The sequence below is a fragment of the Podarcis muralis genome, chromosome 7 (genome assembly GCF_964188315.1).
Source record: "Podarcis muralis chromosome 7, rPodMur119.hap1.1, whole genome shotgun sequence".
In the NCBI taxonomy this organism is placed as follows: domain Eukaryota; kingdom Metazoa; phylum Chordata; class Lepidosauria; order Squamata; family Lacertidae; genus Podarcis; species Podarcis muralis.
Genome location: NC_135661.1, coordinates 19,289,537 through 19,310,398, shown reverse-complemented (window position 1 = coordinate 19,310,398; position 20,862 = coordinate 19,289,537). Strand labels below are relative to the sequence as shown.

Below are 20,862 nucleotides of genomic sequence, written 5' to 3'. Positions count from 1 at the left end.
AGGACTGGCTGAGGGCATCCGATCGCTCTCAAGATCTCTGCAGAAGCGCTTGGATAAGGCAGGAGGCATGGGATGGCGATACTGCTAAAGAGCATGCATGCGGCTTAGTCTACACCAGTGTTTCCCAACCTTTTTTGGGCAAAGGCACACTTGTTTCATGAAAAAAATCTCGAGGCACACCACCATTACAGCCCCGTGACGTCAGCGCGCAGCGTCACGCCGGGAGGGACGCACGAAAGTGTAAGATTCAATTTTTCCCCCTCCCCCTTGCCTTCCTTCTGTGCCAACCGCCAAAAAGCCAAGAATCGCGGGACCGCCGGCGGAGGGAGGGAGGGCGAGCGGAGGCAGCGGCGAGCCCCGTTCCTCCCCATCCGCCCCATTCCGTGCAAGGAGCGCGAACAGGTGTAAGAAGGGGGTCAAACTTGCGGGTCGGCGCTGGGGAACCTCCAAGCTTTGGGGGTGGGGGGGAGGAGGCAGCAAAGCGAGGCAGGAAGGAGAGCGCGGCTTGGCGAAGTACTCGGCGGCGAAGGCCAGCAGGTCCGGCGGCCGGTGCCGCAGCACCTCCACCGTGTAGCCCTGCAGCAGCTCAGTCAGACCCGGCGGGATCTCGATGCTCATCTTGTAGCCGAGGCGCGCGGGAGACTCAACGGACGGGCCCGGGAGAGAGAGAGAGAGACACGACGGAGAGAGAGCGGGAGTCCCTGCTCGCCGTCGCCACCGCTACAACTACTGTGGCGGTTGGTCGTGGTCGTCGCCGCCGCCCACCTCTATCTATCTCTCCCCCTCAGCTTTCTACGCGGGCCTCGAGCCGGAGGTGGGGGGTGGCCGCCGCCGCCGCTTTCTCCGCCTCCACGTCCTGCCTGCTCCTCCTCGAGCCCTCCGTCAGCCCTGAGGGAACCGCCGCGCTCGCGCCGCCGCTCTCTGACACGCGAGAAAGAGAAAGGAACGGAGCGGCGGGGTAGTCGGGGGAAGGAGGGGCCGGAATGGAAGCGCGAGGCGAGCTGCGCATGCCCAGCAGGAAGCGGCGGAGAATGCCACAGAGAGAGAGAGAGAAGCAAGGGAGGGCGGGGAGTGGGCGGGAACACGCTTCATGCGTCACAATAACGGACAAGAGGCGCTCGAGGGATAGATTAGGACCTAATTTGACTTTTACCAAAAAAAAAAAATCTTTCGAATTTTCCCCACGGCACACCAGGCAACATCTCGCGGCACACTAGTGTGCCGCGGAACAGTGGTTGGGAAACACTGGTCTACACACATGCAGAGGCACAAGGTGGTATAGTCTTGATGTGGCAAAGATCTGGCTGTTCCACTTCAAAGCGGAGGACACACCATTTCTGAATGAGCAATTCTTTTTTTAAAATAAAATAAAAAACTTGACACCAGATCACGAGACCATCAGGCAGAAAAGTAACATACGTGACAGGTCAACCCTACAACCTGGCAGGTCAGATTCCCATTCACATGATTGTATTCCCCCCCCCCCCTTCTTTTATCTGAAGGGCTGTCAGAATGGGCAACCCTTTAGCAGTAACCTTTAGTTATCGAGCTATTCCACCACCTTGTACCATTGCAAGGGGTAGACCCAAGCCTAAGCCCAAAAATAGAAAATAAATAGATTTTACCATCCCCTTTGAACTATCTTCATAAAAGCCAGGAATATATATTTAGAAGTGTACATCCATGAGAAAGCTTCAAATGAACAAACAACATCGGACTGTGCTGAAGCCACACAAGAAGAGGAAATGTGCTAGGAACATCTCCTGGTCTTGATTGGAAACTCCCTTAATACCCTGCCTGGACATTTCTCACATGACGGCTGCCCACTCCAGCATCATTCTAGCCTAGAGGCATCCCAAGCAGCTGCAAGCAAGGCTTAGTGGCCCAAAGCAGGGGTAAGCAAATGCCATGACCTCCAAATGCTGAGGACACAAACTCCCTTCATCCCTGGCTACTGATCACGCTGGCTGGGGCTGATGGGAGATGGGAGTCCTTCACGTCTGGAAGACACTCCGTTGGCTACCCTGGTCCAAAAAGGCAACAGCCAAGCCAGCCTGCATTCCCTGAGGGCAGCTGTGACTCCTGGCCTATCTCTGCCGACTGGGTCATTTAATAGGTGCTTGGCAACGGCTCCTTGTTAGGTTTTTAAAGACACAGAAAACACACACGTTGCTGGGCCTGCAGACTTGCTTATACCATAGCAGTGTTTGCGAAGATCACCACTCAGGCGATGCCTGCATGTGTGGCTGAGCAAACTGGAAACCCCATGGAAATGGAAGCCCCAGCGAACTACGGCCTACAGCTCCTTGTTCTTGGCAGAAATCTACAGTCCAGGACCCAAAAGAGCGGCAAAGGGGGAAGTTGCCACCCACCAGCACATTCGCATAAGACTTTCCAAATCACTCACTGCCACATAAAAAAGATACACCCGAAGTTTGGGTGGCTTTCCTGAGAGTCAACCATCCGAGCAAAAATGGCTGCTTGTCTGGAAACCGTAGAAATCCCAAAATTATTGGGTGTATTGATTTTGTTTTGCCTTTTTAAAGAATCCCAATACATTCCCCATGTGACAGTGAAGTTTTAACCTTCAGATTTTGCACAGCTCAGAGGAAACATCTCCTGTGCAAGCCCAGCTGAAACCAAAAGGTATGTACACAGGCGCACACAAGTGCTTTTGGCGCACAGGCCTTGTGATTTCACCAGCAATGGTTTAAGGAGGCGTCTGACGTTCCCTGTTACTCACCCAACAGGTGACAACTGCCTGTATGTCCCAGTCCAACCAATTCCCAACTTCGTCTTTCCTACAGAGGCCGCCTTTGTCTTAATGTTGCTGATCACATCTAGAGTTGATCTATGAACACTCATCTTGACAACTTTCTGCAATTCAAAACCTGTCTCCCTCCTTCCAACCCCCCCCCCCCCAACAAGACCTATTTATTTTTGATCACCATCAGGGAGGTATAATAAAGTTCCTACAAACACATTTAAACAAAGATGGTGGGATAATATCCCAGGGTGGGGGTAGGAATCCCTGCTCTTAAGCAGCCATGAAACCACATTTCTTGTGAGCCGGAAAAGAAAAGAAAAAAGTGTGTGTGTGGGGGGGGGAAGAGTGGCAATCAAGAACGGACTGATCCTCTTCACTTTGCCAGAAATAAGTGCACAGAACTGAAGATTTGAAAAACGTAAGAGAAAACGTTTTAACGCCCCTTTAACCAACATTTGCCCGACCCACACAGTGGCCAATAAAGAGAATCTGGGGATTTGCCGATAACCGGGAACAAAAGTCCAAGGAAACATCATTCGTTTTTAATAAGGCTTTTGAAAAAACAAAACCAAAAAACCTTCTTTCTAGGAAACACGTTGTGCGGAAAACACATTGCACATTGACGAACAAACATCGGACATTTCTAATGTGCCCCGACGAAAAGTATCTCCGCTCGTTTCTCTCTCACCTCAAGCTCTCCCGACAGACAGAAAAACAACGACATGATATCTGGTCATCAGCAGAACAGACTGATATGAGGTACATCGCTGTATTTAAAAAAGTTATTATATATATATTTATATAATATTATATTATATTGGTCTACTCCCCAGAGCTACAGGCTTAAAAACATGTTTTTGTACAGAAGGGATTCGGCCTCCCATGATCCTCTGCTAGTGCCAACACTCAAAACTCCTCTTCTTCGTCTATAGCAAAGTTGTTCTGCTTTTTCCGGACGTTCCAGTGCAAACATTCGGCCAGGCTATCGAACCAGTCACTTACGGGGTCTTGGAAACAGATTGAAGGGAGGGGGTAACAGGAGGTAGTAATGCTGATGCTGTAAGAGACAGAATTGTTATTAGGATTGGCCTTCAGTTCAGGACAGGTTCAACGGAGGATAAAAGCTTATTTCTTCCACTTGGGAATTGCTTCCTCGATGTGGCTGAATGATGGAAACCAACCCTAAAGCCGCACAGGGTTGATTCCAACACTAGCCCTGCTCATAGTAGACCCACTGAAGTGAGTGGACACAAGTCAGAGTCATCCTAGTCAGAGAATGCCTTTATAATTCTGCCAGGCATCCGTGGCCTTTGCAGGTACAGTAGCACCTTGTCTTATGTTACCCTTGGGTAACGTAAATTTCGAGTTGCGAAAGCGGCAAACCTGGAAGTGTTTTGCCATGCGCACATGCACAGAAGCGGTCCCTCCAGTTGCGGAAACCTCGGGATCTGACCGGAGCTCCGGAATGGATCCCGTCCGCAACCGGAGGTACCACTGTACTAAGAAGAAAGCCTGCTCCCAAGGCAATTTGACTGCACTAAAGCAGGTGGAAGCTGTGCCTACCCCAGACATTGCTCAACTACAGATCCCATCATCCCTGACCACTGGCTACGCTGGCTGGGTTTGTTGGGAGTCCAACATCTGGAGGGACCACAGTTTCCCCCACCTCTGCAATAAAGCAGGATTGGCTTTGGGGCACTAGCTTTTCTAGATAAAACAGATGTTGTCTTCCTTTAGGAATGTTTTCTTTTGAAATGTTTAAGGCTTGTTGTTGTTAACTTTGGGGTGTTAAAATGTGCATTTTGTAGCTGACCTCCTTTTGTAAAGCTTTCTTTGAGAAATATAAAGTATATATTCAAAGAAACATCATTAACAGGAATCTAAAATATTGTCTTAGTTTCCCGTTAATGATGTTGCTTTGAATGTATACTTTATATTTGACTTTCTTCAGTAATGTTCTATTGCGGACTGCTCTACTGGATGCCTGAATGAGTTGTAAGCCGCTCTGAGATTTCCCCCCCTTAAAAATATGAAGTGCTATAGAAATGAAATGAAGAATGAGAATGAGAATGTTTGCTGAAGTCACGTCCACACCGTTTAAGGCACTCTCACAGCTCTTTAACAGTCAGGGCTTCCCCCCTGCGCCAAAGAATCCTAAGAACTTTAGTTTATTAAGGGTGAAGATTTCACAGAGCTACAATTCCCAGCACCGTAGCAAACTCCAGTTCCAAGGATTCTCCACGACTGCTAAAGTGGTATAAGAGTGCTTTAAATGCATGGTGTGGACGTGACTCAAGTCAGGCGTTCCTGCTCTTCCTCATATATTTAGCGACAGAAGAGAGCACCAATCGGCACAGAGAACTCAGAAGGGCATCCTCACCTGTCCCCGTGGCAGATCTCCTGCCTCTTCCGCCCATCGAAGGAAACCCACGCTGTATTCCTGGCTTCGGGAGACAGCATGATCTGAGGAGAAGGGAAAGCACATTGATTTCCAGGATCTAAATTTTTTAGCTTGATGTCTGCTGGATCAGGCCAATAGGCCTGTTCTCACAGGGACCAACCAGATTGCCCACGAGAAGCCGGCCAGCACAATCTGGGTGGAACAGCAACTCTCCCCACTTGCAATTGCCAGCAACTGGCACCTCCAACAGCGGAGGCAGAAGGCTGAGCCCAGGGGAAGGCAACCTGTTTTTTCCATGCTGCCTTTCAAACAAAGCAGCAAACCGCTTCAGCAGAATCTGACTTTTCAGTAGGGTTTAAACATGTTTTGGCACATTGCTTAAGAAAGCAATAACCTCTTTGGCTGCCAGGAGGGAAGGCGGGTGTGTGAGAGAGAGCTGGATTTTATACCGATGTTTTGTTTGGTTACATAACAGGCAGCTTAAAGCTTGTTTGTTTGGTGGGCGGGAAAGCTTTCTAATTCATTAATCGTTAGGCATTTTTATCCCTCCCGCTTTTCAGTCTAAGAGACACGGCACAAAAGGAACAAAGGACTGGGAGGGAGAAGGAGAGAAAAAAAAAGGCAAGCTCAGGCGACAATTCTCAGGGGGAGAGATCTCGCAGCGACTAGCAGAATTTGGAGAGGGAAAGGAAACTGATTAAGGACCCACCTTCAGCTCCACCCCAGCAGGAACAACGATGGGCCGGAAAGAGAGCGAGTGTGGGCAGATTGGGGTGATCATGATGGCAGGGACATTCGGGTGGATCATTGAAGCGCCTGCAGCAGCTGCATACGCCGTGCTGCCTGTGGGTGTGGAGACGATGACACCTGAGCGGAAAGAGCAAGCGCAAGTCACAATTATAGCCTCGCCTGTTCTTTATAGGCTTAGGACTGGGAACATCCCTTTCAACAAGACTGTGCAACCAACTCATTTAAAATATTGTTAGGACACTCACCCATTCGAAGCAGTTAAAAACAACAGTCTATTAAGAGAGCTGGGGAGCGGGGCGGAGGCAGTTCAACCACCCAGCTAATGGACGTCGTGCCTGCAAGGCTTTTGAGATGCCTCCCATGTAGGAATTTGATGCAGGTGCAATGGAAGGGAAGGGAAGGGAAGGGGAACTTGCCAACCAACTTTACCTACCTAGGGGTAAAGGTAAAGGGACCCCTGACCATTAGGTCCAGTCATGACCGACTCTGGGGTTGCGGCACTCATCTTGCTTTATTGGCCGAGGGAGCCAGCGTACAGCTTCTGGGTCATGTGGCCAGCATGACTAAGCCGCTTCTGGCGAACCAGAGCAGCGCACGGAAACGCCGTTTACCTTCCCGCCGGAGCGCTACCTATTTATCTACTTGCACTTTGACGTGCTTTCGAACTGCTGGGTTGGCAGGAGCTGGGACCGAACAACGGGAGCTCGCCCTATCGCGGGGATTCGAACCGCCAGCCTTCTGATCAGCAAGTCCTAGGCTCTGTGGTTTAACCCACAGCGCCACTCGCGTAGGGGTAGGCAGATCTTAAAAGTGCAGGCAGTATAACCGTAAGGGTGCAGCTGGTCCAGTAAACAGCTTGGGGACAAACCATTTAAGGACCTAAACAGAGCTCAGCTATGAATGCTCTTAAGGGGTACAGGAAGGCGCCTTAGCATAGGAAGTGCCCTTATCCCGAGACAGACTCCATTTAGCTCAGGACTGCCAACACTGACTGGCAGCAGCTCCTGGGGGTGGGGTTTCAGTCCCATCTCGAGATGCCAGGCATGCAAAGAAAATACTCTCCAGCCCCCAAAGGAGGCAAGGGGCAGGGGCCCCCGCTCTGCTCTCTGGCAAACAGAAAACGTGCTTACCATCTCCTTGGACTGTGGTGATATGGTGCCCATCTAGAAAGACGTCCACGTTGGAAAGATATGAGGAAGGGCCCCGATCCACCACAACTTCATTCAGGACCTGCCGACAGGAAATGCAGATGATGGAACGGAACAGTTACGAAAGAGGTTAAGTTACAGGTAGGTAGCCGTGTTGGTCTGCCGTAGTCGGGGTGGGGTGGGGATTCCTTCCAGTAGCACCTTAGAGACCAACTAAGTTTGTTATTGGTATGAGCTTTTGTGTGCATGCACACTTCTTCAGATACACCATTACACCATTTTTGTTTGTTTGTTTTGAAAGATGTTAAATATTTGATGACGCTGACTAGAACTCTGAACCAGAGTCATTCTGTTTTAAGATCTACTGTATTGTGTTTGTGTGGAAGTAGTAAAATCTGTTGTGTTTCTACAGGGTTTATAAGACTCTGGCTTTAGCCATAGACACATAATTTATTTTAACAAACAATAAAACATATATTGGTCTTAACACTAAAGACCGGTTATTCCTGTGTGTAATTAGGTATTTGGGTTTTTTTCTTTCTTCTTGCTGTATCAATAAAAGTCTTTTTTTAAAAAAAAAAAAAGACTCTGGCTTTATGATTTTATGACCGATTTTTAGCATGCAGAAAGAAAGCCTTAAATGTTTTTTAATGGGCCAGAAAGCATCATTTGGAGTTGTAATCCAAAAAGTCTGGTGGACTGTTCCCCCCCCCCCCCCCGATTTCACTTTCCAAAAGTGCTTGGTTTTTTTTAAAAAAACAACCACAAATATAAAAATAAATAATAGCAACCAGCCCTACACTGCTCTTTAACTCTCTGAAAACTGGTAATTCTAAGATCAGTGTGGGACTGTTTGCAAAAGGGCTTTCAAACAGCCCCACACTGCTCTACACATTTCCGGTTTTCCAACATTCAAAGAGCAATGCTAGAAGAGAGAAGCGGTTCCCATGGAAACCACTGCTAAAACGGAACTCCTCCCCTTCACTTTAACAATGGTTTCAATGGAAACCCTCCCCCAAAAAGGTGCTCTCACAGCCCATCAACTGATGGAAGATGGAAACACACCTTCTTTCAACGAAAGACCATCAACAGCTCACTTTAAGCTCCTGATTATTCATTTGAAGCTCTGCCCTTACCTGCCACACACCTGACATCAGGTGTACGGTGGGCATGGCTTGCCCAAAGTGGCCTTGTGTGACAAACAGGGAAGTCTGGTGGGCCTGAGGGCCAGAAGCCCCTGACCCATTTTTTACAAAATTTTACATTTATATCCCACTTTTCCGTCAAAGAGCTCAAGTTGCCCTTCTCCCCATTTTATCCTTACTACAGTCCTCTGAGGTAGGTTAGATGCTGAGGCCCAGTGAACTGGCCCTGAGGTCACACCCAGTTAGCTTCATGGCTGAGTAGGGATTTGAACTCTGGTCTCCCAGGTTGCAGTCCAACACCCTAACCACTACGTTATGCTGGTTTTCTATCTCTACACAGACACTTCAAGATGCTTCATGGGAAGGGATTCATAAGTTTAATATATTAAATATATTATTAAATAGCCATTATAAATATCATCATCAATATTATATTGCCACCACCATCACTGTGGTGAGGACTTGGTGGTCCCCTTAGGGGCTTCCTGGTTGGCAGTGACCTGTCGCAGGGCCTTTTCGGTGGTGGCTCCTGGCTGCGGAATGAGCTCCGCAGTGAGCTGTGCCTGTCTCCATCATTATTAACTTTCAGGAGGAAAACTTCCCATTCCAGTGAGGCATTGGGTGGCTGAAGCATACCATTCCCGGATCCAGAACACCGGATGGAAGAATGCTTCTGACTGTAACTGTTTTTGGAATGTTTTTCACCGTCATTGCCCTTATAACGCTTAACTGTTTTAGAATGCTATTGCTTTTGCTTTGTGTTTTTAAACAGTGGATCTGTTGGACGCCCTGTGCTCCTTCGGGAGGGAGGGATGGGATATAAATTCAGTAACTCACTAAGATTAACCTCATCGTTGTTGTTGTTGCTGCTGCTGCTACTGGAAGAAAAGCAAACCTCGCCCACCGAACGCACGCACCTGATATTGAGTGGCTTGCTTGAACAGTTCCTTCTCTAGGCTCGGAGAAATCAGCCCATTCTCTTCAATCCCATTTTGAATCATTGCCTTCTTCTCCTTGTGCTCCTTGAGCACTTTCACTTTGAGCCTGCTCCGCAGAACAAGTGCTGCATTGCCTGTGGTGGGTGGAGGGTGAAAAACCACACCTTTCTAAGTAAAAGGACATAAAAAGACCTACCAACATGGGATCAGTTTAGGAGATACAGTACTCATTGTTCCTACCAACCCCAGACACTTATCTGTATAATAAAAATATATTTGCTACAATAAACATATAAAGGCCAAAGGGCTGTGAAGCCCAGAAAATCCACTAGTAAGCGGTCCCTATTTATCTACTTGCACTTTGACATGCTTTCGAACTGCTAGGTTGGCAGGAGCTGGGACAGAGCAACAGGAGCTCACCCTGTCGCGGGGATTCGAACCGCCAACCTTCTGATCGGCAAGTCCTAGGCTCTGTGGTTTAACCCACAGTGCCACACTCTGGAATTTCAGGTGAGGGTCTTTCTTAGCCATACCTGGGATCAAACCTGGGATCTTCTGCATGCAAAGCTGCTAACTCCCTTCCACATCCCTAGTCTTAAGAGTTTGCAGCAGGGATTGGCTGCATTTGGGAGCACTAGCCTGGAGCTGTCAAGTGTACCCAATCTCATCAGGGAGGTACTGACTGATTGCGACAACCCTAATAAACTTTGTTGGCACCCATCTGCTCAAAAGACAATGCAGTGCACCTGTATGGGTGAAGAAACTACTGCACTGAAGTGTCCTCCCTGGGGGAACAAGCCTAGGCAGTGTGTATAGAGGTCCTGGGCTGCCTAGATGGCAAGACCCACCTCTCAGCCTCGCTGATGTGGTCCAAAGTAAAGCAGAGCAATACGTTTGGCACCAGCTGGGCTGCAGGAGTTGCCGGAAGGAGGCCTACAAGGCGCCATCCAACCGCCTTAGGACTCAACTCCTGATCTGTGTAGTGTTTCCTCCTGAGCCTTTTCTTCTCCCGAAGATATCCGACAAAGCAGCAGAGATTTCTAACAAACTACCGATTTGTTTTTGTTCTTGTTAATAAAAATGCTGCCAGCATTACTTCTGCATAGGCAGCACAAGTGACTAGCTTGGCACAAACCCTTACCTTCAATAACCTGAGTCACTTGGGACTGAAAGTTCTCGAAATTGAACGGGGTAAGGAATCCCAGGGAACCCAGGTGGAAAGCCATCACGGGAGGTACGCTGCCCTGGAGGGGAAAAGGGGGGGGGGGGAGGAGAGCATTCAGAAGCGGCACAAACTGCCCTTGGTCATGGCGTTCAGGAGTCAAAGCTTTTAACAGTTTCAACACATTTCGCTTTTAACAGTTCTGTGCCAATAATGTGGAGGACCAAAAAGGAGGCCCAAAATAGATCGGCATCCCCAAAGAAGCCCGCAAATGTTACTAGCCCAACAATTTTTTTAGTAGCCCACCGGTTCACATGTGGCAGCCTAAAACGGAGCACTCTTGAGGTCTTCATATATATATGTGTGTGTATATATATGTATATGTGTGTATGTATATATATGTGTATATATATATATATATATTTGCTTTCGTAGATTTTCACGGGTACAGGAATGCAGGTTTTGGTGTCCTCGGGTATCTTCCCGTGTAAAAGAAGAAAAAACTTCCTCTCTCTTCCAACACATGAAAGAAACAGGACACGAAATTAATTTTGCAGATTCCAAATTGCTCTCTAACATGGAACATCACCACAAGAGAATAATCATGGAAGCCATCGAGATAGAGAAACACCCTCACAACATGAACAAGCGTGACGACACATCCCGCTTGCCAGACATCTGGAAATTAGCCCTCCCCACAAAAACTGACACCAGATCCAGAGGCACACAGAACGCCATCACCAATCAACCACACCAGACCCAAACCCAGACCCTCTCCACAGATAAATTACAGACACCATCCAGTAGCCAAACCATGGTGGCACCTCCGGATGCTGCACCCCCCTGCAATCCCTACACAGATCTGGCTGGCACAGGCCACAAAACCACAGCTCGCCCCTATACACGAAGCCAAGCCAGAGCACAACTAAATGTAGTACACCCATCTTCTCAGAAAAACTCTTCACAAAGTTCAAGAGGTCAAGACACAAAGGCTTTAGCAACTAATCCACACCTAATGACCCACCTAAGTGGTACTCAGGATATCACTCAAGAAATCACTCAAGATATCCCTCAAGCAATTAAGGAACAAAAGAAGAAAAGGCACACTAGCCTGGGAACTTCCTCTCTGCCCAGAACATTGGAGGCCACACCTCCTCAACAGTATTTATAGGAACTCAAACACTGAGATCCTGCTCTGTTCCAGTAACAAGAAGCCGAAAGCACCAGCCTGAAGATGATGAGTGAGACCTCGTCGAAACGTCGCCTAGACACCCCAACTTTTACACGGGAAGATACCCGAGGACACCAAAACCTGCATATATATATATGTGTATATATATATATATATATATATATATACACACACACACACACACACACACACATTTTACCAACCACCAAAACACAAACAGTGAAACCACCCCAGGCAGCTGATACATTGGGTATACAATATTCAATAATATACATATTCATTCAGTAATATACATATTCAATAATATTCAGTAATAACATATTCAAATTAACCATATGAACACTTCTATATACCTTAACACTCCTTCTTCCACAAGGTTTATTTAACTTTTAACATTTTAATTGCCCCAAATTGTTCAAACCTACTCAAATAATTCAATATCTTCTCAAACCAATCCTCCTCTTTCTCACTGACCTTAAACCCTTTCATTCTATGTATCTTCACAGTTAGGTATCCCAAATTTATAATATTATTCAGTTTTTTCCTCCATCGGTTCACCCCTAGCTCTTCTGCATTTTGCCAATTACTCGCTATAACCTGTCTGGCTGCAATTACCATCAATTTTACCCATTTGCATTCCTCTTTTGTTTTTAACTCAATACTACTCAGGGTAATAAGAACCATTAATTCAGTTATTTCCACGTTCCTTACCACAATTCCCGATATTTCTATACCAATCTGTTTCCAAAATTCATTAACTAACGGACAATCCCACCACATATGACTGTATGTTCCCATCACTCCACATTTCCTCCAGCAATTCTTACTTCCAGATTTTGTAATATGATATAACCTTACTGGTGTATAATACCATTTTTGTACCAGCTTCAACCCCTGTTCCAGGATTATCCTAGAGGTGGCAACAAAGGGTGGTTGTCGAAAGATTCTTCCCCAATCTTCATCTAAAATCTGTTCCTGAGTATCGAACCTCCAATAATCTTTCAAACTTTCCTTTGGTGATTTCCCCTTTCTACCCTCTTGGTCATGCGGCAGCAAAGGCGGCTACCTTCTTCTCCCTCGGAAAGTACATCGTGCTGAAGGAGGAAGTTTGAGAAGTGGCACTTTCTGGTTTCCTCTTCCAGCTCTTTGGGCTTCATCGAGGCTCAGATTCATTCTACCGCATCAGAGTTTTGCACAGATGCCTTGGAGAAGCAAACTCTGCCTTTTATCTCTCTCTTTCTGCCTCTCCCTTGGTGGGGTGGGAGGAGAAGTGATCAGCGAGGGCACAGCTCCCACTCAAAAATCCTAATGGACCTACAAATGTTGGGTGACTCTTGGACTAAAAGGAGAAGCAAAGTTGGTGGAGCTTCACTGTATAGCTGTGGCAGCCTTTTTCTCAGTCCTTGCAGGCACGTTTGGGTGGGACGCAGGAGCTGCCCCATGGCTGCCCCAGACTCTAGAACTCCCTAGAGAAGCTCCCTCTTTGTCCTTCCACTGACAGGTGGAGGCTGTTTTATTCCAGGAGGCTTTGGGGAAGTGGCAGCTTTTAAGGAAAGGGGTCGTAATAGTGCCGTGCTTTTTAAAAAACAATCTGCATTTTAATAGATTTATTTTCACCTCGTTTTAATTCTATTCCGAGTTGAATCACTTTAAAATTACTATTTTTATATGCCCTTAGCGCTCTGTGTTTTATCTGTGCTGGTTTTAATATTTGTGAGCTGCCTTGAGTCCAAGTTCTGGGGGAAAGGAGGGAAACAAAGGCGTGGGGGGGGGGGGAATCTTGGGCAGTCTATACTCAACACCAGGCTGTCAACAAGCCTGTGTGTATTAAATTCTGCATAGGGCTTTCCCTAGGGCTGGGTAATATGTCAATATATCATCCAAAAACCAGTTTGAAGTCCCTATCGTGATAGCAGTTTCATAATTTTTGGCCTGACAACGTATCGCAAATCATGATATGTGTGTAAGTGTGCTATGCAAAAAAACACATCGCAAGAAAAACCGTGAAGCCAGCCAATGCATCTACATAGCTCCGTCCTTATTTCAGACATCATGATGTATTGGTATATCACAGTGTTTAGCTGGTAATATATCCCAATGTTGAAAGCCAGATATTGCCCAGCCCTACTGTTCGCCTCTACATAGTTCCATCCTTATTTCAGACATTGTGATATATCAATATATCATGATGTTCAGCTGGTGATATATTGCGATGTTGACAACCAGATATGGCCCAGCTCTAGTCCTCCCACCCTCTTTTTAATAACAACAACAACAACAACAACAACAATAATAATAACAACAACAATAATAGGACACATTTAAAAGCAGCAACTTATATTTAACTACAGCCACACCAAGCCCTTATAAACAGGCAGGGCAGAAAGGGAGGCACATAAGTGAATACTGAGTGGGGAAGAGCCAAAAGTTAGTGTTAAGGGCCTGTGGAAGAACACGCAACCATCACAAAGCATCCCATGTGGACTTCATAAAAGAGAGATTGCGGGCAAGGGAAGGATGGTGAAGATAAACTCACCGGGAAGAGTGAAGAGGCATAAAGCAAGGTCCCGTCTCCTCCCAGGCAGATGATAAAGTCTATCTGATTGGAGATATCATCGTAGTCTAAAAAAGAAAAAGAGTTTGAAAACACAGAATACGATTTTTTAAAATTCCAATCCTATCTGTTTAAAAGGGCAGAAATACAGCAGTATAAACAGATTGTGGCTTTTCGCTTGACCCTCCTTTAGCCCATTTACCTGCTCATTCTGGCTCTTATCTGACTGCTCTTGCCTTCCTTCTTTAAGGAAACAGACACGGCGCCTGAATTTGCATGTTGCAGTAAGTCAAAGTTACAAGCTTCATAAACCATACTGCGCACCCAGCTCAATTGCTATAGGTCACGGAAGGGTGATAGCTCAGAGGCATGGCTTTGCATGCAAAAGGTCCCAGGTTCAAACTATGGCAACTCCAGGCTGGGCTGGGAATGTATTCTGTCTGAAATCCTGGAGAGCTGCTGCCAGCCAGTGTTGACAACACTGAGCTAGATGGACCAATGGCTGGACTTGGTATAATGAAGCTTTCTGTGCTCCTGTGCTCTTGCTTCGCTCTTCCCCTGGTACAAGCAGGTAAAGAATCAAAGAAGGCAATAGCTTAGCATTGCAGCCAAATGCAGGATTCTGGGTTGTTCTGCCCTAACAAACCACGATCGCTAGTGGAGCTTAAACCATGGCTTGTTGCTGATGCACTGACTGTGCTTTGTTAGGAGGAAACAAACCATGACCCCTGGCTTGGAGGCAGCGCTATGCTAGCCCTTTCTTGGCAACCCAAGAAAGCTTACTCAAGGAAAGGGGCAAAATGGGAGAGGCTGGGCGGTGCATGCTCCAGCATGTGGTTTGTGTGCAGTGTGGTTTATTAAGCCAAAAAAACCACTTTTCACTAATATATACAGTTTATGCACACCTTTGCCTGATACAGGCATGCTTGTACCACATCATTTGACTGGAGAACGGATCACAAAATTCAGAGAAGAGTTAGCTGTGTTTCGGTTCATAGATTTTTCCAGGAACTGTACATTAGGTAGTTTGTATATTAAAATGCAAACCAAACCAAATTTATGCTGCATCTCTAGCTCCCGTTACATGCAAAATGCAACCTCTCTCACTATATATATATTTACCTTCACTGAAAGTGCAAAATTTCTTCTTCACTGGTCCAAAACTATCATCGTTCATGATGGCTGGGTCTTCCAACACTTTCTTTTCTACGTAGACAATCATGTTGTTCACCTGAAGGGTGGGGAGGAAAAGATTAAATTAAAACTATCTTAACACTGAGTGAAAAATAGAAGCATGACCTCTTGAAACAAGTGACATTAATATGTATTTATTTTTAAAAATATACCCCACTTTTTGAGGAAATTCTCCTACTGTCAAGTACGGGAGTTCCCCTCTCCCTTCTGCTGGCTCACCGATAAGAATTAATGAGCATTTGGTAGATTTATAGTCCTTTTATTTCAGCATTATGCTACAAGCACAAACAGGCAACCCTCCGCAAGGATATCAGTTGCCTACTCTGACTCCTCCTCACTTCCGCAGCAAGAAGCGCGCCAAAGAGCAGTCCCTCTTCCTCCACGTCTCCTTTGTTCTCTGACATGCTTGGACCTCCAGGTTCGGGGAGAGGGAGGGGGTCCCCCCTCACTCTCAATTGATGTATCGCCCAGCTGCTCCCTCCCTTCTGGTTGCTTAGCTACTATCTCATAGCTGTGTCTGCCTGTCTCTCTGCTTCTAGAAGCGCTGGAAGCAGGCCCCCCCGAATATTCCCCCTCCTCTTCTGTTAGGAAGAAGAAGAAGAAGAAGAAGAAGAAGAAGAAGAAGAAGAAGAAGAAGAAGAAGAAGAAGAAGAAGAAGAATTTATTATTTATACCCTGCCCATCTGGCTCGATTTCCCCAGCCACTCTGGGCGGCTTCCAACAAAACACTAAAATACAATAACCTATTAAACATTAAAAGCTTCCCTAAACAGGGCTGCCTTTAGATGTCTTCTTGTTTATTTCCTTGAAATCTGTTTATTTGTTTTGTTTGTTTATTTCCTTGAAATCTGGCAATAGGGTGTTCCACAGGGCAGGCGCCACTACCGAGAAGGCCCTCTGCCTGGTTCCCTGTAACTTGGCTTCTCGCAGCGAGAGAACCGCCAGAAGGCCCTCACCACTGGACCTCAGTGTCCGGGCAGGAGCTGCTCTTCCTGCGATTGCATTCCCCAGTCTTCCAATCCAGACCAGCCCCTGACACCTACAAAGCATCTTATAATCTCAGATAAAAACCACTCTACCTACACTTTGGAACTCCTTGCCTATTGACACCAGGCAGACACCTTCACTGTATTCTTTTCAGAGCCTGCTTAAAACATTTTTGACATGGAGGAGTTACATGCGGTCTTATTTCTTTGTAGCCGCTGTTAATCATCTTTCAAATATTTTTCCTATATAAGTGTGTAGGCCAGTTTGAGCTCCTAGGCAGAAAGGCCAGATGGAAATGTAGTAATAAAGCAGAGTAACTGGCAGTGACTTTCCCAGGCTTCACACAGTTTACTCCAACCCTTCCTAGACTGCACATGGACCTTGTGCAACATGCAAAACCATGTGCTGCTCTACCACTGAGCTATGGCTTTTCCCCTTTACCGCAGAGAGCTGCCTTATATTATTTTATCTGTGAGTAATAAAACAGGTGCAATAACTTTCAAAAGGTAAGGAGGAATCACATCAGCAGAGTGACCATTTGAGTACGAGAGAGAGGAGATCATGGTTGCCTGGCTCTCCCACAACATTGAAAGCAGATGAAAGACATGAATGGGCAAGAGCACAAGGGAAAAACCAGTTTAACCACTCTGAGATTCCTCCTGAAGGGACAATAGGAACTGCGGTTGGTTTCGTGAAGGAGCGAAGTGATCCCTGCCAAGGAGATCACAGCAATACAAATTTTCAGCTGGACTTAGTTTGAAACTTTGAAAAAGCTCCTATGTGTGAGGCAGTCTTCTGACAACCCCAAACCCAAGCAAACAGTTCACGCCATCCCAAAGTGAAATCCTCTTGGATAGATAGAAATGGCACATGCCGGCCACCTCAAACTCTTCTTGGCATTTATTTGCAGCCAAGGTTGGTTTGTTATGGGTTCTGGAAATGGTTTAAGCTTCCCCTGATCACTGGCCAAGCCAGCCAAGGCTGATGGGAGCTGGGGTTCAACAACATGAGCCACAGGTTCCTCACCCCTGAGATATAGGTCATGGAAGCCCTGACTCTGGATGAACTTTCCTGAGCACCGTCAGCATGCTTCAAGACACATCTCTGTAGCCCGTAAGAACACCCCACTTTAAAAAGCACACCCCACTAAAATTCTCCGGCCATCCTGGTTGAGCTCACTAAGGCAGAGAAGTCCAGCCTACCTCTGTGAGATAGATGCAGAGGTCTTTGAAGGGCTGCAGGAGACTGGCGTCCCGGATTTTTTTTATAACAAGGACACTCTTCGGAGGTTTGTTCCATGTCAACCGCTGGCTTGCTGGGTCCTGAATGTGCCTGCAAAAACACAAAGCCAGGAAAGAAACAGGTTGAAGTTCCTGAGACAAACCACGCTAGCACTCCTCACGAGAAAACGACGGGCCAACTTGGCTCTGCATTTGGCACGACTGAGAGACAGCAAGCTTTTCCTGGAGTGTGCTGCTTCGGTTGCAGGTGGAAGACGGTAAGAACATAAGAAGAGCCCTTGTGAGTCTCAGGAACTGGTATTCATCCTGTCGATTCCTGGTTGCATGTGATAAAACACTGCCACAACTCCTCCTCATCATCTACAAGATGAAAACAAGACCCTTGCCCATGCAGCCCTAGCATGATGCTGAAGAAGTGTTTGGCATAGCCTTCTCCCTGACAGGCTGCTTTCTCTATGTGCAGAGGACTTAAGGGAAGCATTTAAACACCTTCCGCCCGGGTAGCTGCGTTCTGGGAAGGGAAGAAGGCTTCATACCTCAATTCTGTGCTCAAGATTCAGAGGCAGAAGCGGAGAAAAAAACTGCTTGGACCAATGACCTTGTAGTGGCACAGGCAATTCAAAACTATTAGGGCATATTTAAGTATTATTTGAAATTCAGGTAGGTGGCTGTGTTGGTCTGACACAGTCAAAATATATTAAAAAACTGCCCAATAGCACCTTAGAGACCAACTAAGTTTGTTCTTGGTATAAGCTTTCATGTGCATGCAACTTAGTTGGTCTCTAAGGTGCTACTGGACAATTATTATTTTTAAAATATTATTTGAAATGTTAGGCAACAGCCATAGCTAAATGATAGAGCATCTTCCTTGAATGCAGAAAGTCCTGGGTTCAATCTCTGGAATTTCCCACTAGGGTTTTGAGAGGCTCCCTGCCTGAAGCCCTGCAGAGCCATTGCCAGTCAGGGTAGACCAGTGTGCTGGTCTCCAGCTGTTTTGGGACTACAATTCCCATCATCCCTGACCACTGGTCCTGCTAGCTAGGGATGATGGGAGTTGGAGTCCAAAAACAGCTGGAGACCAACATTTGGGAAACACTGGTATAGACAATACCAAGCTAGATGGACAAATGGTCTGATTCGGTAGAAGGCAGCTTCCTATGTTCCTATGTCTTACGGAAAGGACTGTAGGTCAGTAAAAGTGTATCTGCTTTGCATACAGAAGGTATGTTCAGTTCCTGGCTTATCCAGGTAGGTCTCCCAGAGAAAGTGCAAGTATGTGAAAGCAGTACCAAGCTAGATGGATTAATAGTCCAATTCAGCAGCTTCTTCTGTAAGTACTGAAGAATGCAATGTGTATTTTCTCTCCTCGCCCCACCCTTTTCGCTGAAGTTCCCCGGGTACAACCTTCCTTTCATTTCTTATTCTTGGACACTAAAAGAAATCATTAAGCTATGGTTGCTCAGATGCAAACATTAAAACTTGTGGTCCAAAATATTATTTCCTTAGGTACTACCATGGGTTAACATACTTCTGACACTCAGATTCAAGCTGCTCCTCACCACCACACCTGGGTGCTGGTTGAGATGAGAACACCGCCTCCCAAGGCCTGCTTCAAAGATGTGTTTTTAAGATGCTTTTGTTTTTAATTGCATTGCTTTGCTTCTTTGGGGAGAATTGGCAGAACAGAAATTTAATAAGATATAATGCTAATAATGTGGGACACGGGTGGCGCTGTGGGTTAAACCACAGAGCCTAGGACTTGCCGATCAGAAGGTTGGCAGTTTGAATCCCCGCGACGGGGTGAGCTCCCGTTGCTCGGTCCCTGCTCCTGCCAACCTAGCAGTTCAAAAGGACATCAAAGCGCAAGTAGATAAATAGGTACCGCTCTGGCAGGGAGGTAAACGGTGTTTCCGTGCGCTGCTCTGGTTCGCCAGAAGCGGCTTAATCATGCTGGCCACATGACCCAGAAGCTGTACACCAGCTCCCTTGGCCAATAAAGCAAGATGAGTGCCGCAACCCCAGAGTCGGTCACAACTGGACCTAATGGTCAGGGGTCCCTTTACCTTTAATGCTAATAATAATTACAGGGAATTGGCAGGCACTACACTTAGTCTTGGTACCCTGATGTCTTGCAGACACCACTGCAGGCCCCCTCTGCACAAATGCCAATGTGTCACTCGACAACCTGAGCTGCCTGGTGTGCAACAAGCTGCAGAAAAGGCGGGGGCATTACTTGTCCCAGGCAAAATGCTCATCTGCTTGGTTGGATCAGAGTAAGCGCTCCTTCAACAAGCAAAGCTTAAGGAGTTAAGCTCAGCCAAACTCTCTGATCAACCGATGTCCCAATGCTGTTCTGGACTTTGTGTTCCCTAATCTCCTCCTCGCACCCATCTTTCCCAATCTTTAATGAGCTGGGCTTTTATTAGGGCAGCAAAGCTTGCCATCCCAGGCAGGTGCATCATGCAATTCCAGAGGTGCTGTCAAGGTATCTCGGTTATGCTTGGTGGGAAGGGAGTCAATTCTTAGGATTTCAAGGTGCGTCACCAGCAGCCAGAAGGATATGACAGCTCTTAAACCGCTGCTTGGGTTTCTCCTGCACCACTCCAGCACCATATGCAATTTGCAAGAGTGTCATAATAATATAATAATATTCTTTTAATTTATATCCTGCCCATCTTGCTGGGTTTCCCCAGAAACTCAGGGTGGCTTATAGCAAATATAAAAACACAACAAAGCATCAAACATTAAAAAACCCCAAAATATCCTATATGAGCAACAAACAAACCAATAAATCAACAGAAACCAATAACAACAACAATAATAAACAACTTAGTTATACCCAAATTAAAATAACTGCCAACCTCAATTAAACATTTAACCAACATCAACCCAACAAAAACAAAACAGAGGAACCAAAATTAGAACCGTTTAAAACATTTTAAAACATTTTAGCCTGTTGCCTCAACCCAAGAGTGCATGCATGGGAAAGTAACATGGGGGATTTCTAGATCTGAATAACAAATGGCCCGACTTCTAGCTTTAATGGTGTTGTGTCCTGATGGCACATGCTTTGGCGATCCTCTGATACATACTTAGTGTGTATATCTCCCCCCCCACCCCACTATAATATGCGCCTCTAATGTTATTTCCTTATTCAAGCAAATAAGGTCTTCCTCCAGTCCTGCTGTTCTGAAGATCATGCAATTTTTGATTGCATTTTATCCACAACACCTTCCAAAGAAACTGGAGGAAGGCAGAACTTGCCTCCACACACAGTATCCCAAGAATGTGGAAAGCTGTGACCCTCCGGACGTTGCTCGATCGTGATTTCCATCATCCCACGATGGACAGAGCTCATGGAGGTTGGAGTCCAGCAACATCCA

General features: G+C 46.5%; 2 protein-coding genes across 8 annotated transcripts in view; both read right to left on the bottom strand.

Annotated features, from left to right (window-relative positions):
- Nucleotides 1-20,862, bottom strand: part of LOC114602539 (cyclin-dependent kinase 11B) — a 143,125-nt gene that overhangs the window by 87,784 nt on the left and 34,479 nt on the right. The window lies entirely within an intron of this gene.
- The window catches only part of NADK (NAD kinase), a 49,784-nt gene continuing 32,209 nt past the window's right edge, over nucleotides 3,288-20,862 (bottom strand). For all 7 annotated transcript variants that reach the window (XM_028740897.2, XM_077931339.1, XM_028740895.2 and 4 more), the window contains 9 exons: nucleotides 17,441-17,570; nucleotides 15,180-15,288; nucleotides 14,040-14,125; nucleotides 10,291-10,393; nucleotides 9,129-9,283; nucleotides 7,049-7,148; nucleotides 5,878-6,035; nucleotides 5,148-5,230; nucleotides 3,288-3,824 (listed from right to left, as the gene is read on the bottom strand). In XM_028740897.2, coding sequence (XP_028596730.2) covers nucleotides 3,674-3,824; nucleotides 5,148-5,230; nucleotides 5,878-6,035; nucleotides 7,049-7,148; nucleotides 9,129-9,283; nucleotides 10,291-10,393; nucleotides 14,040-14,125; nucleotides 15,180-15,288; nucleotides 17,441-17,570 — 1,075 coding nt within the window. In that variant the 3' untranslated portion in view covers nucleotides 3,288-3,673. The remainder of the gene's footprint in view (nucleotides 3,825-5,147; nucleotides 5,231-5,877; nucleotides 6,036-7,048; nucleotides 7,149-9,128; nucleotides 9,284-10,290; nucleotides 10,394-14,039; nucleotides 14,126-15,179; nucleotides 15,289-17,440; nucleotides 17,571-20,862) is intronic.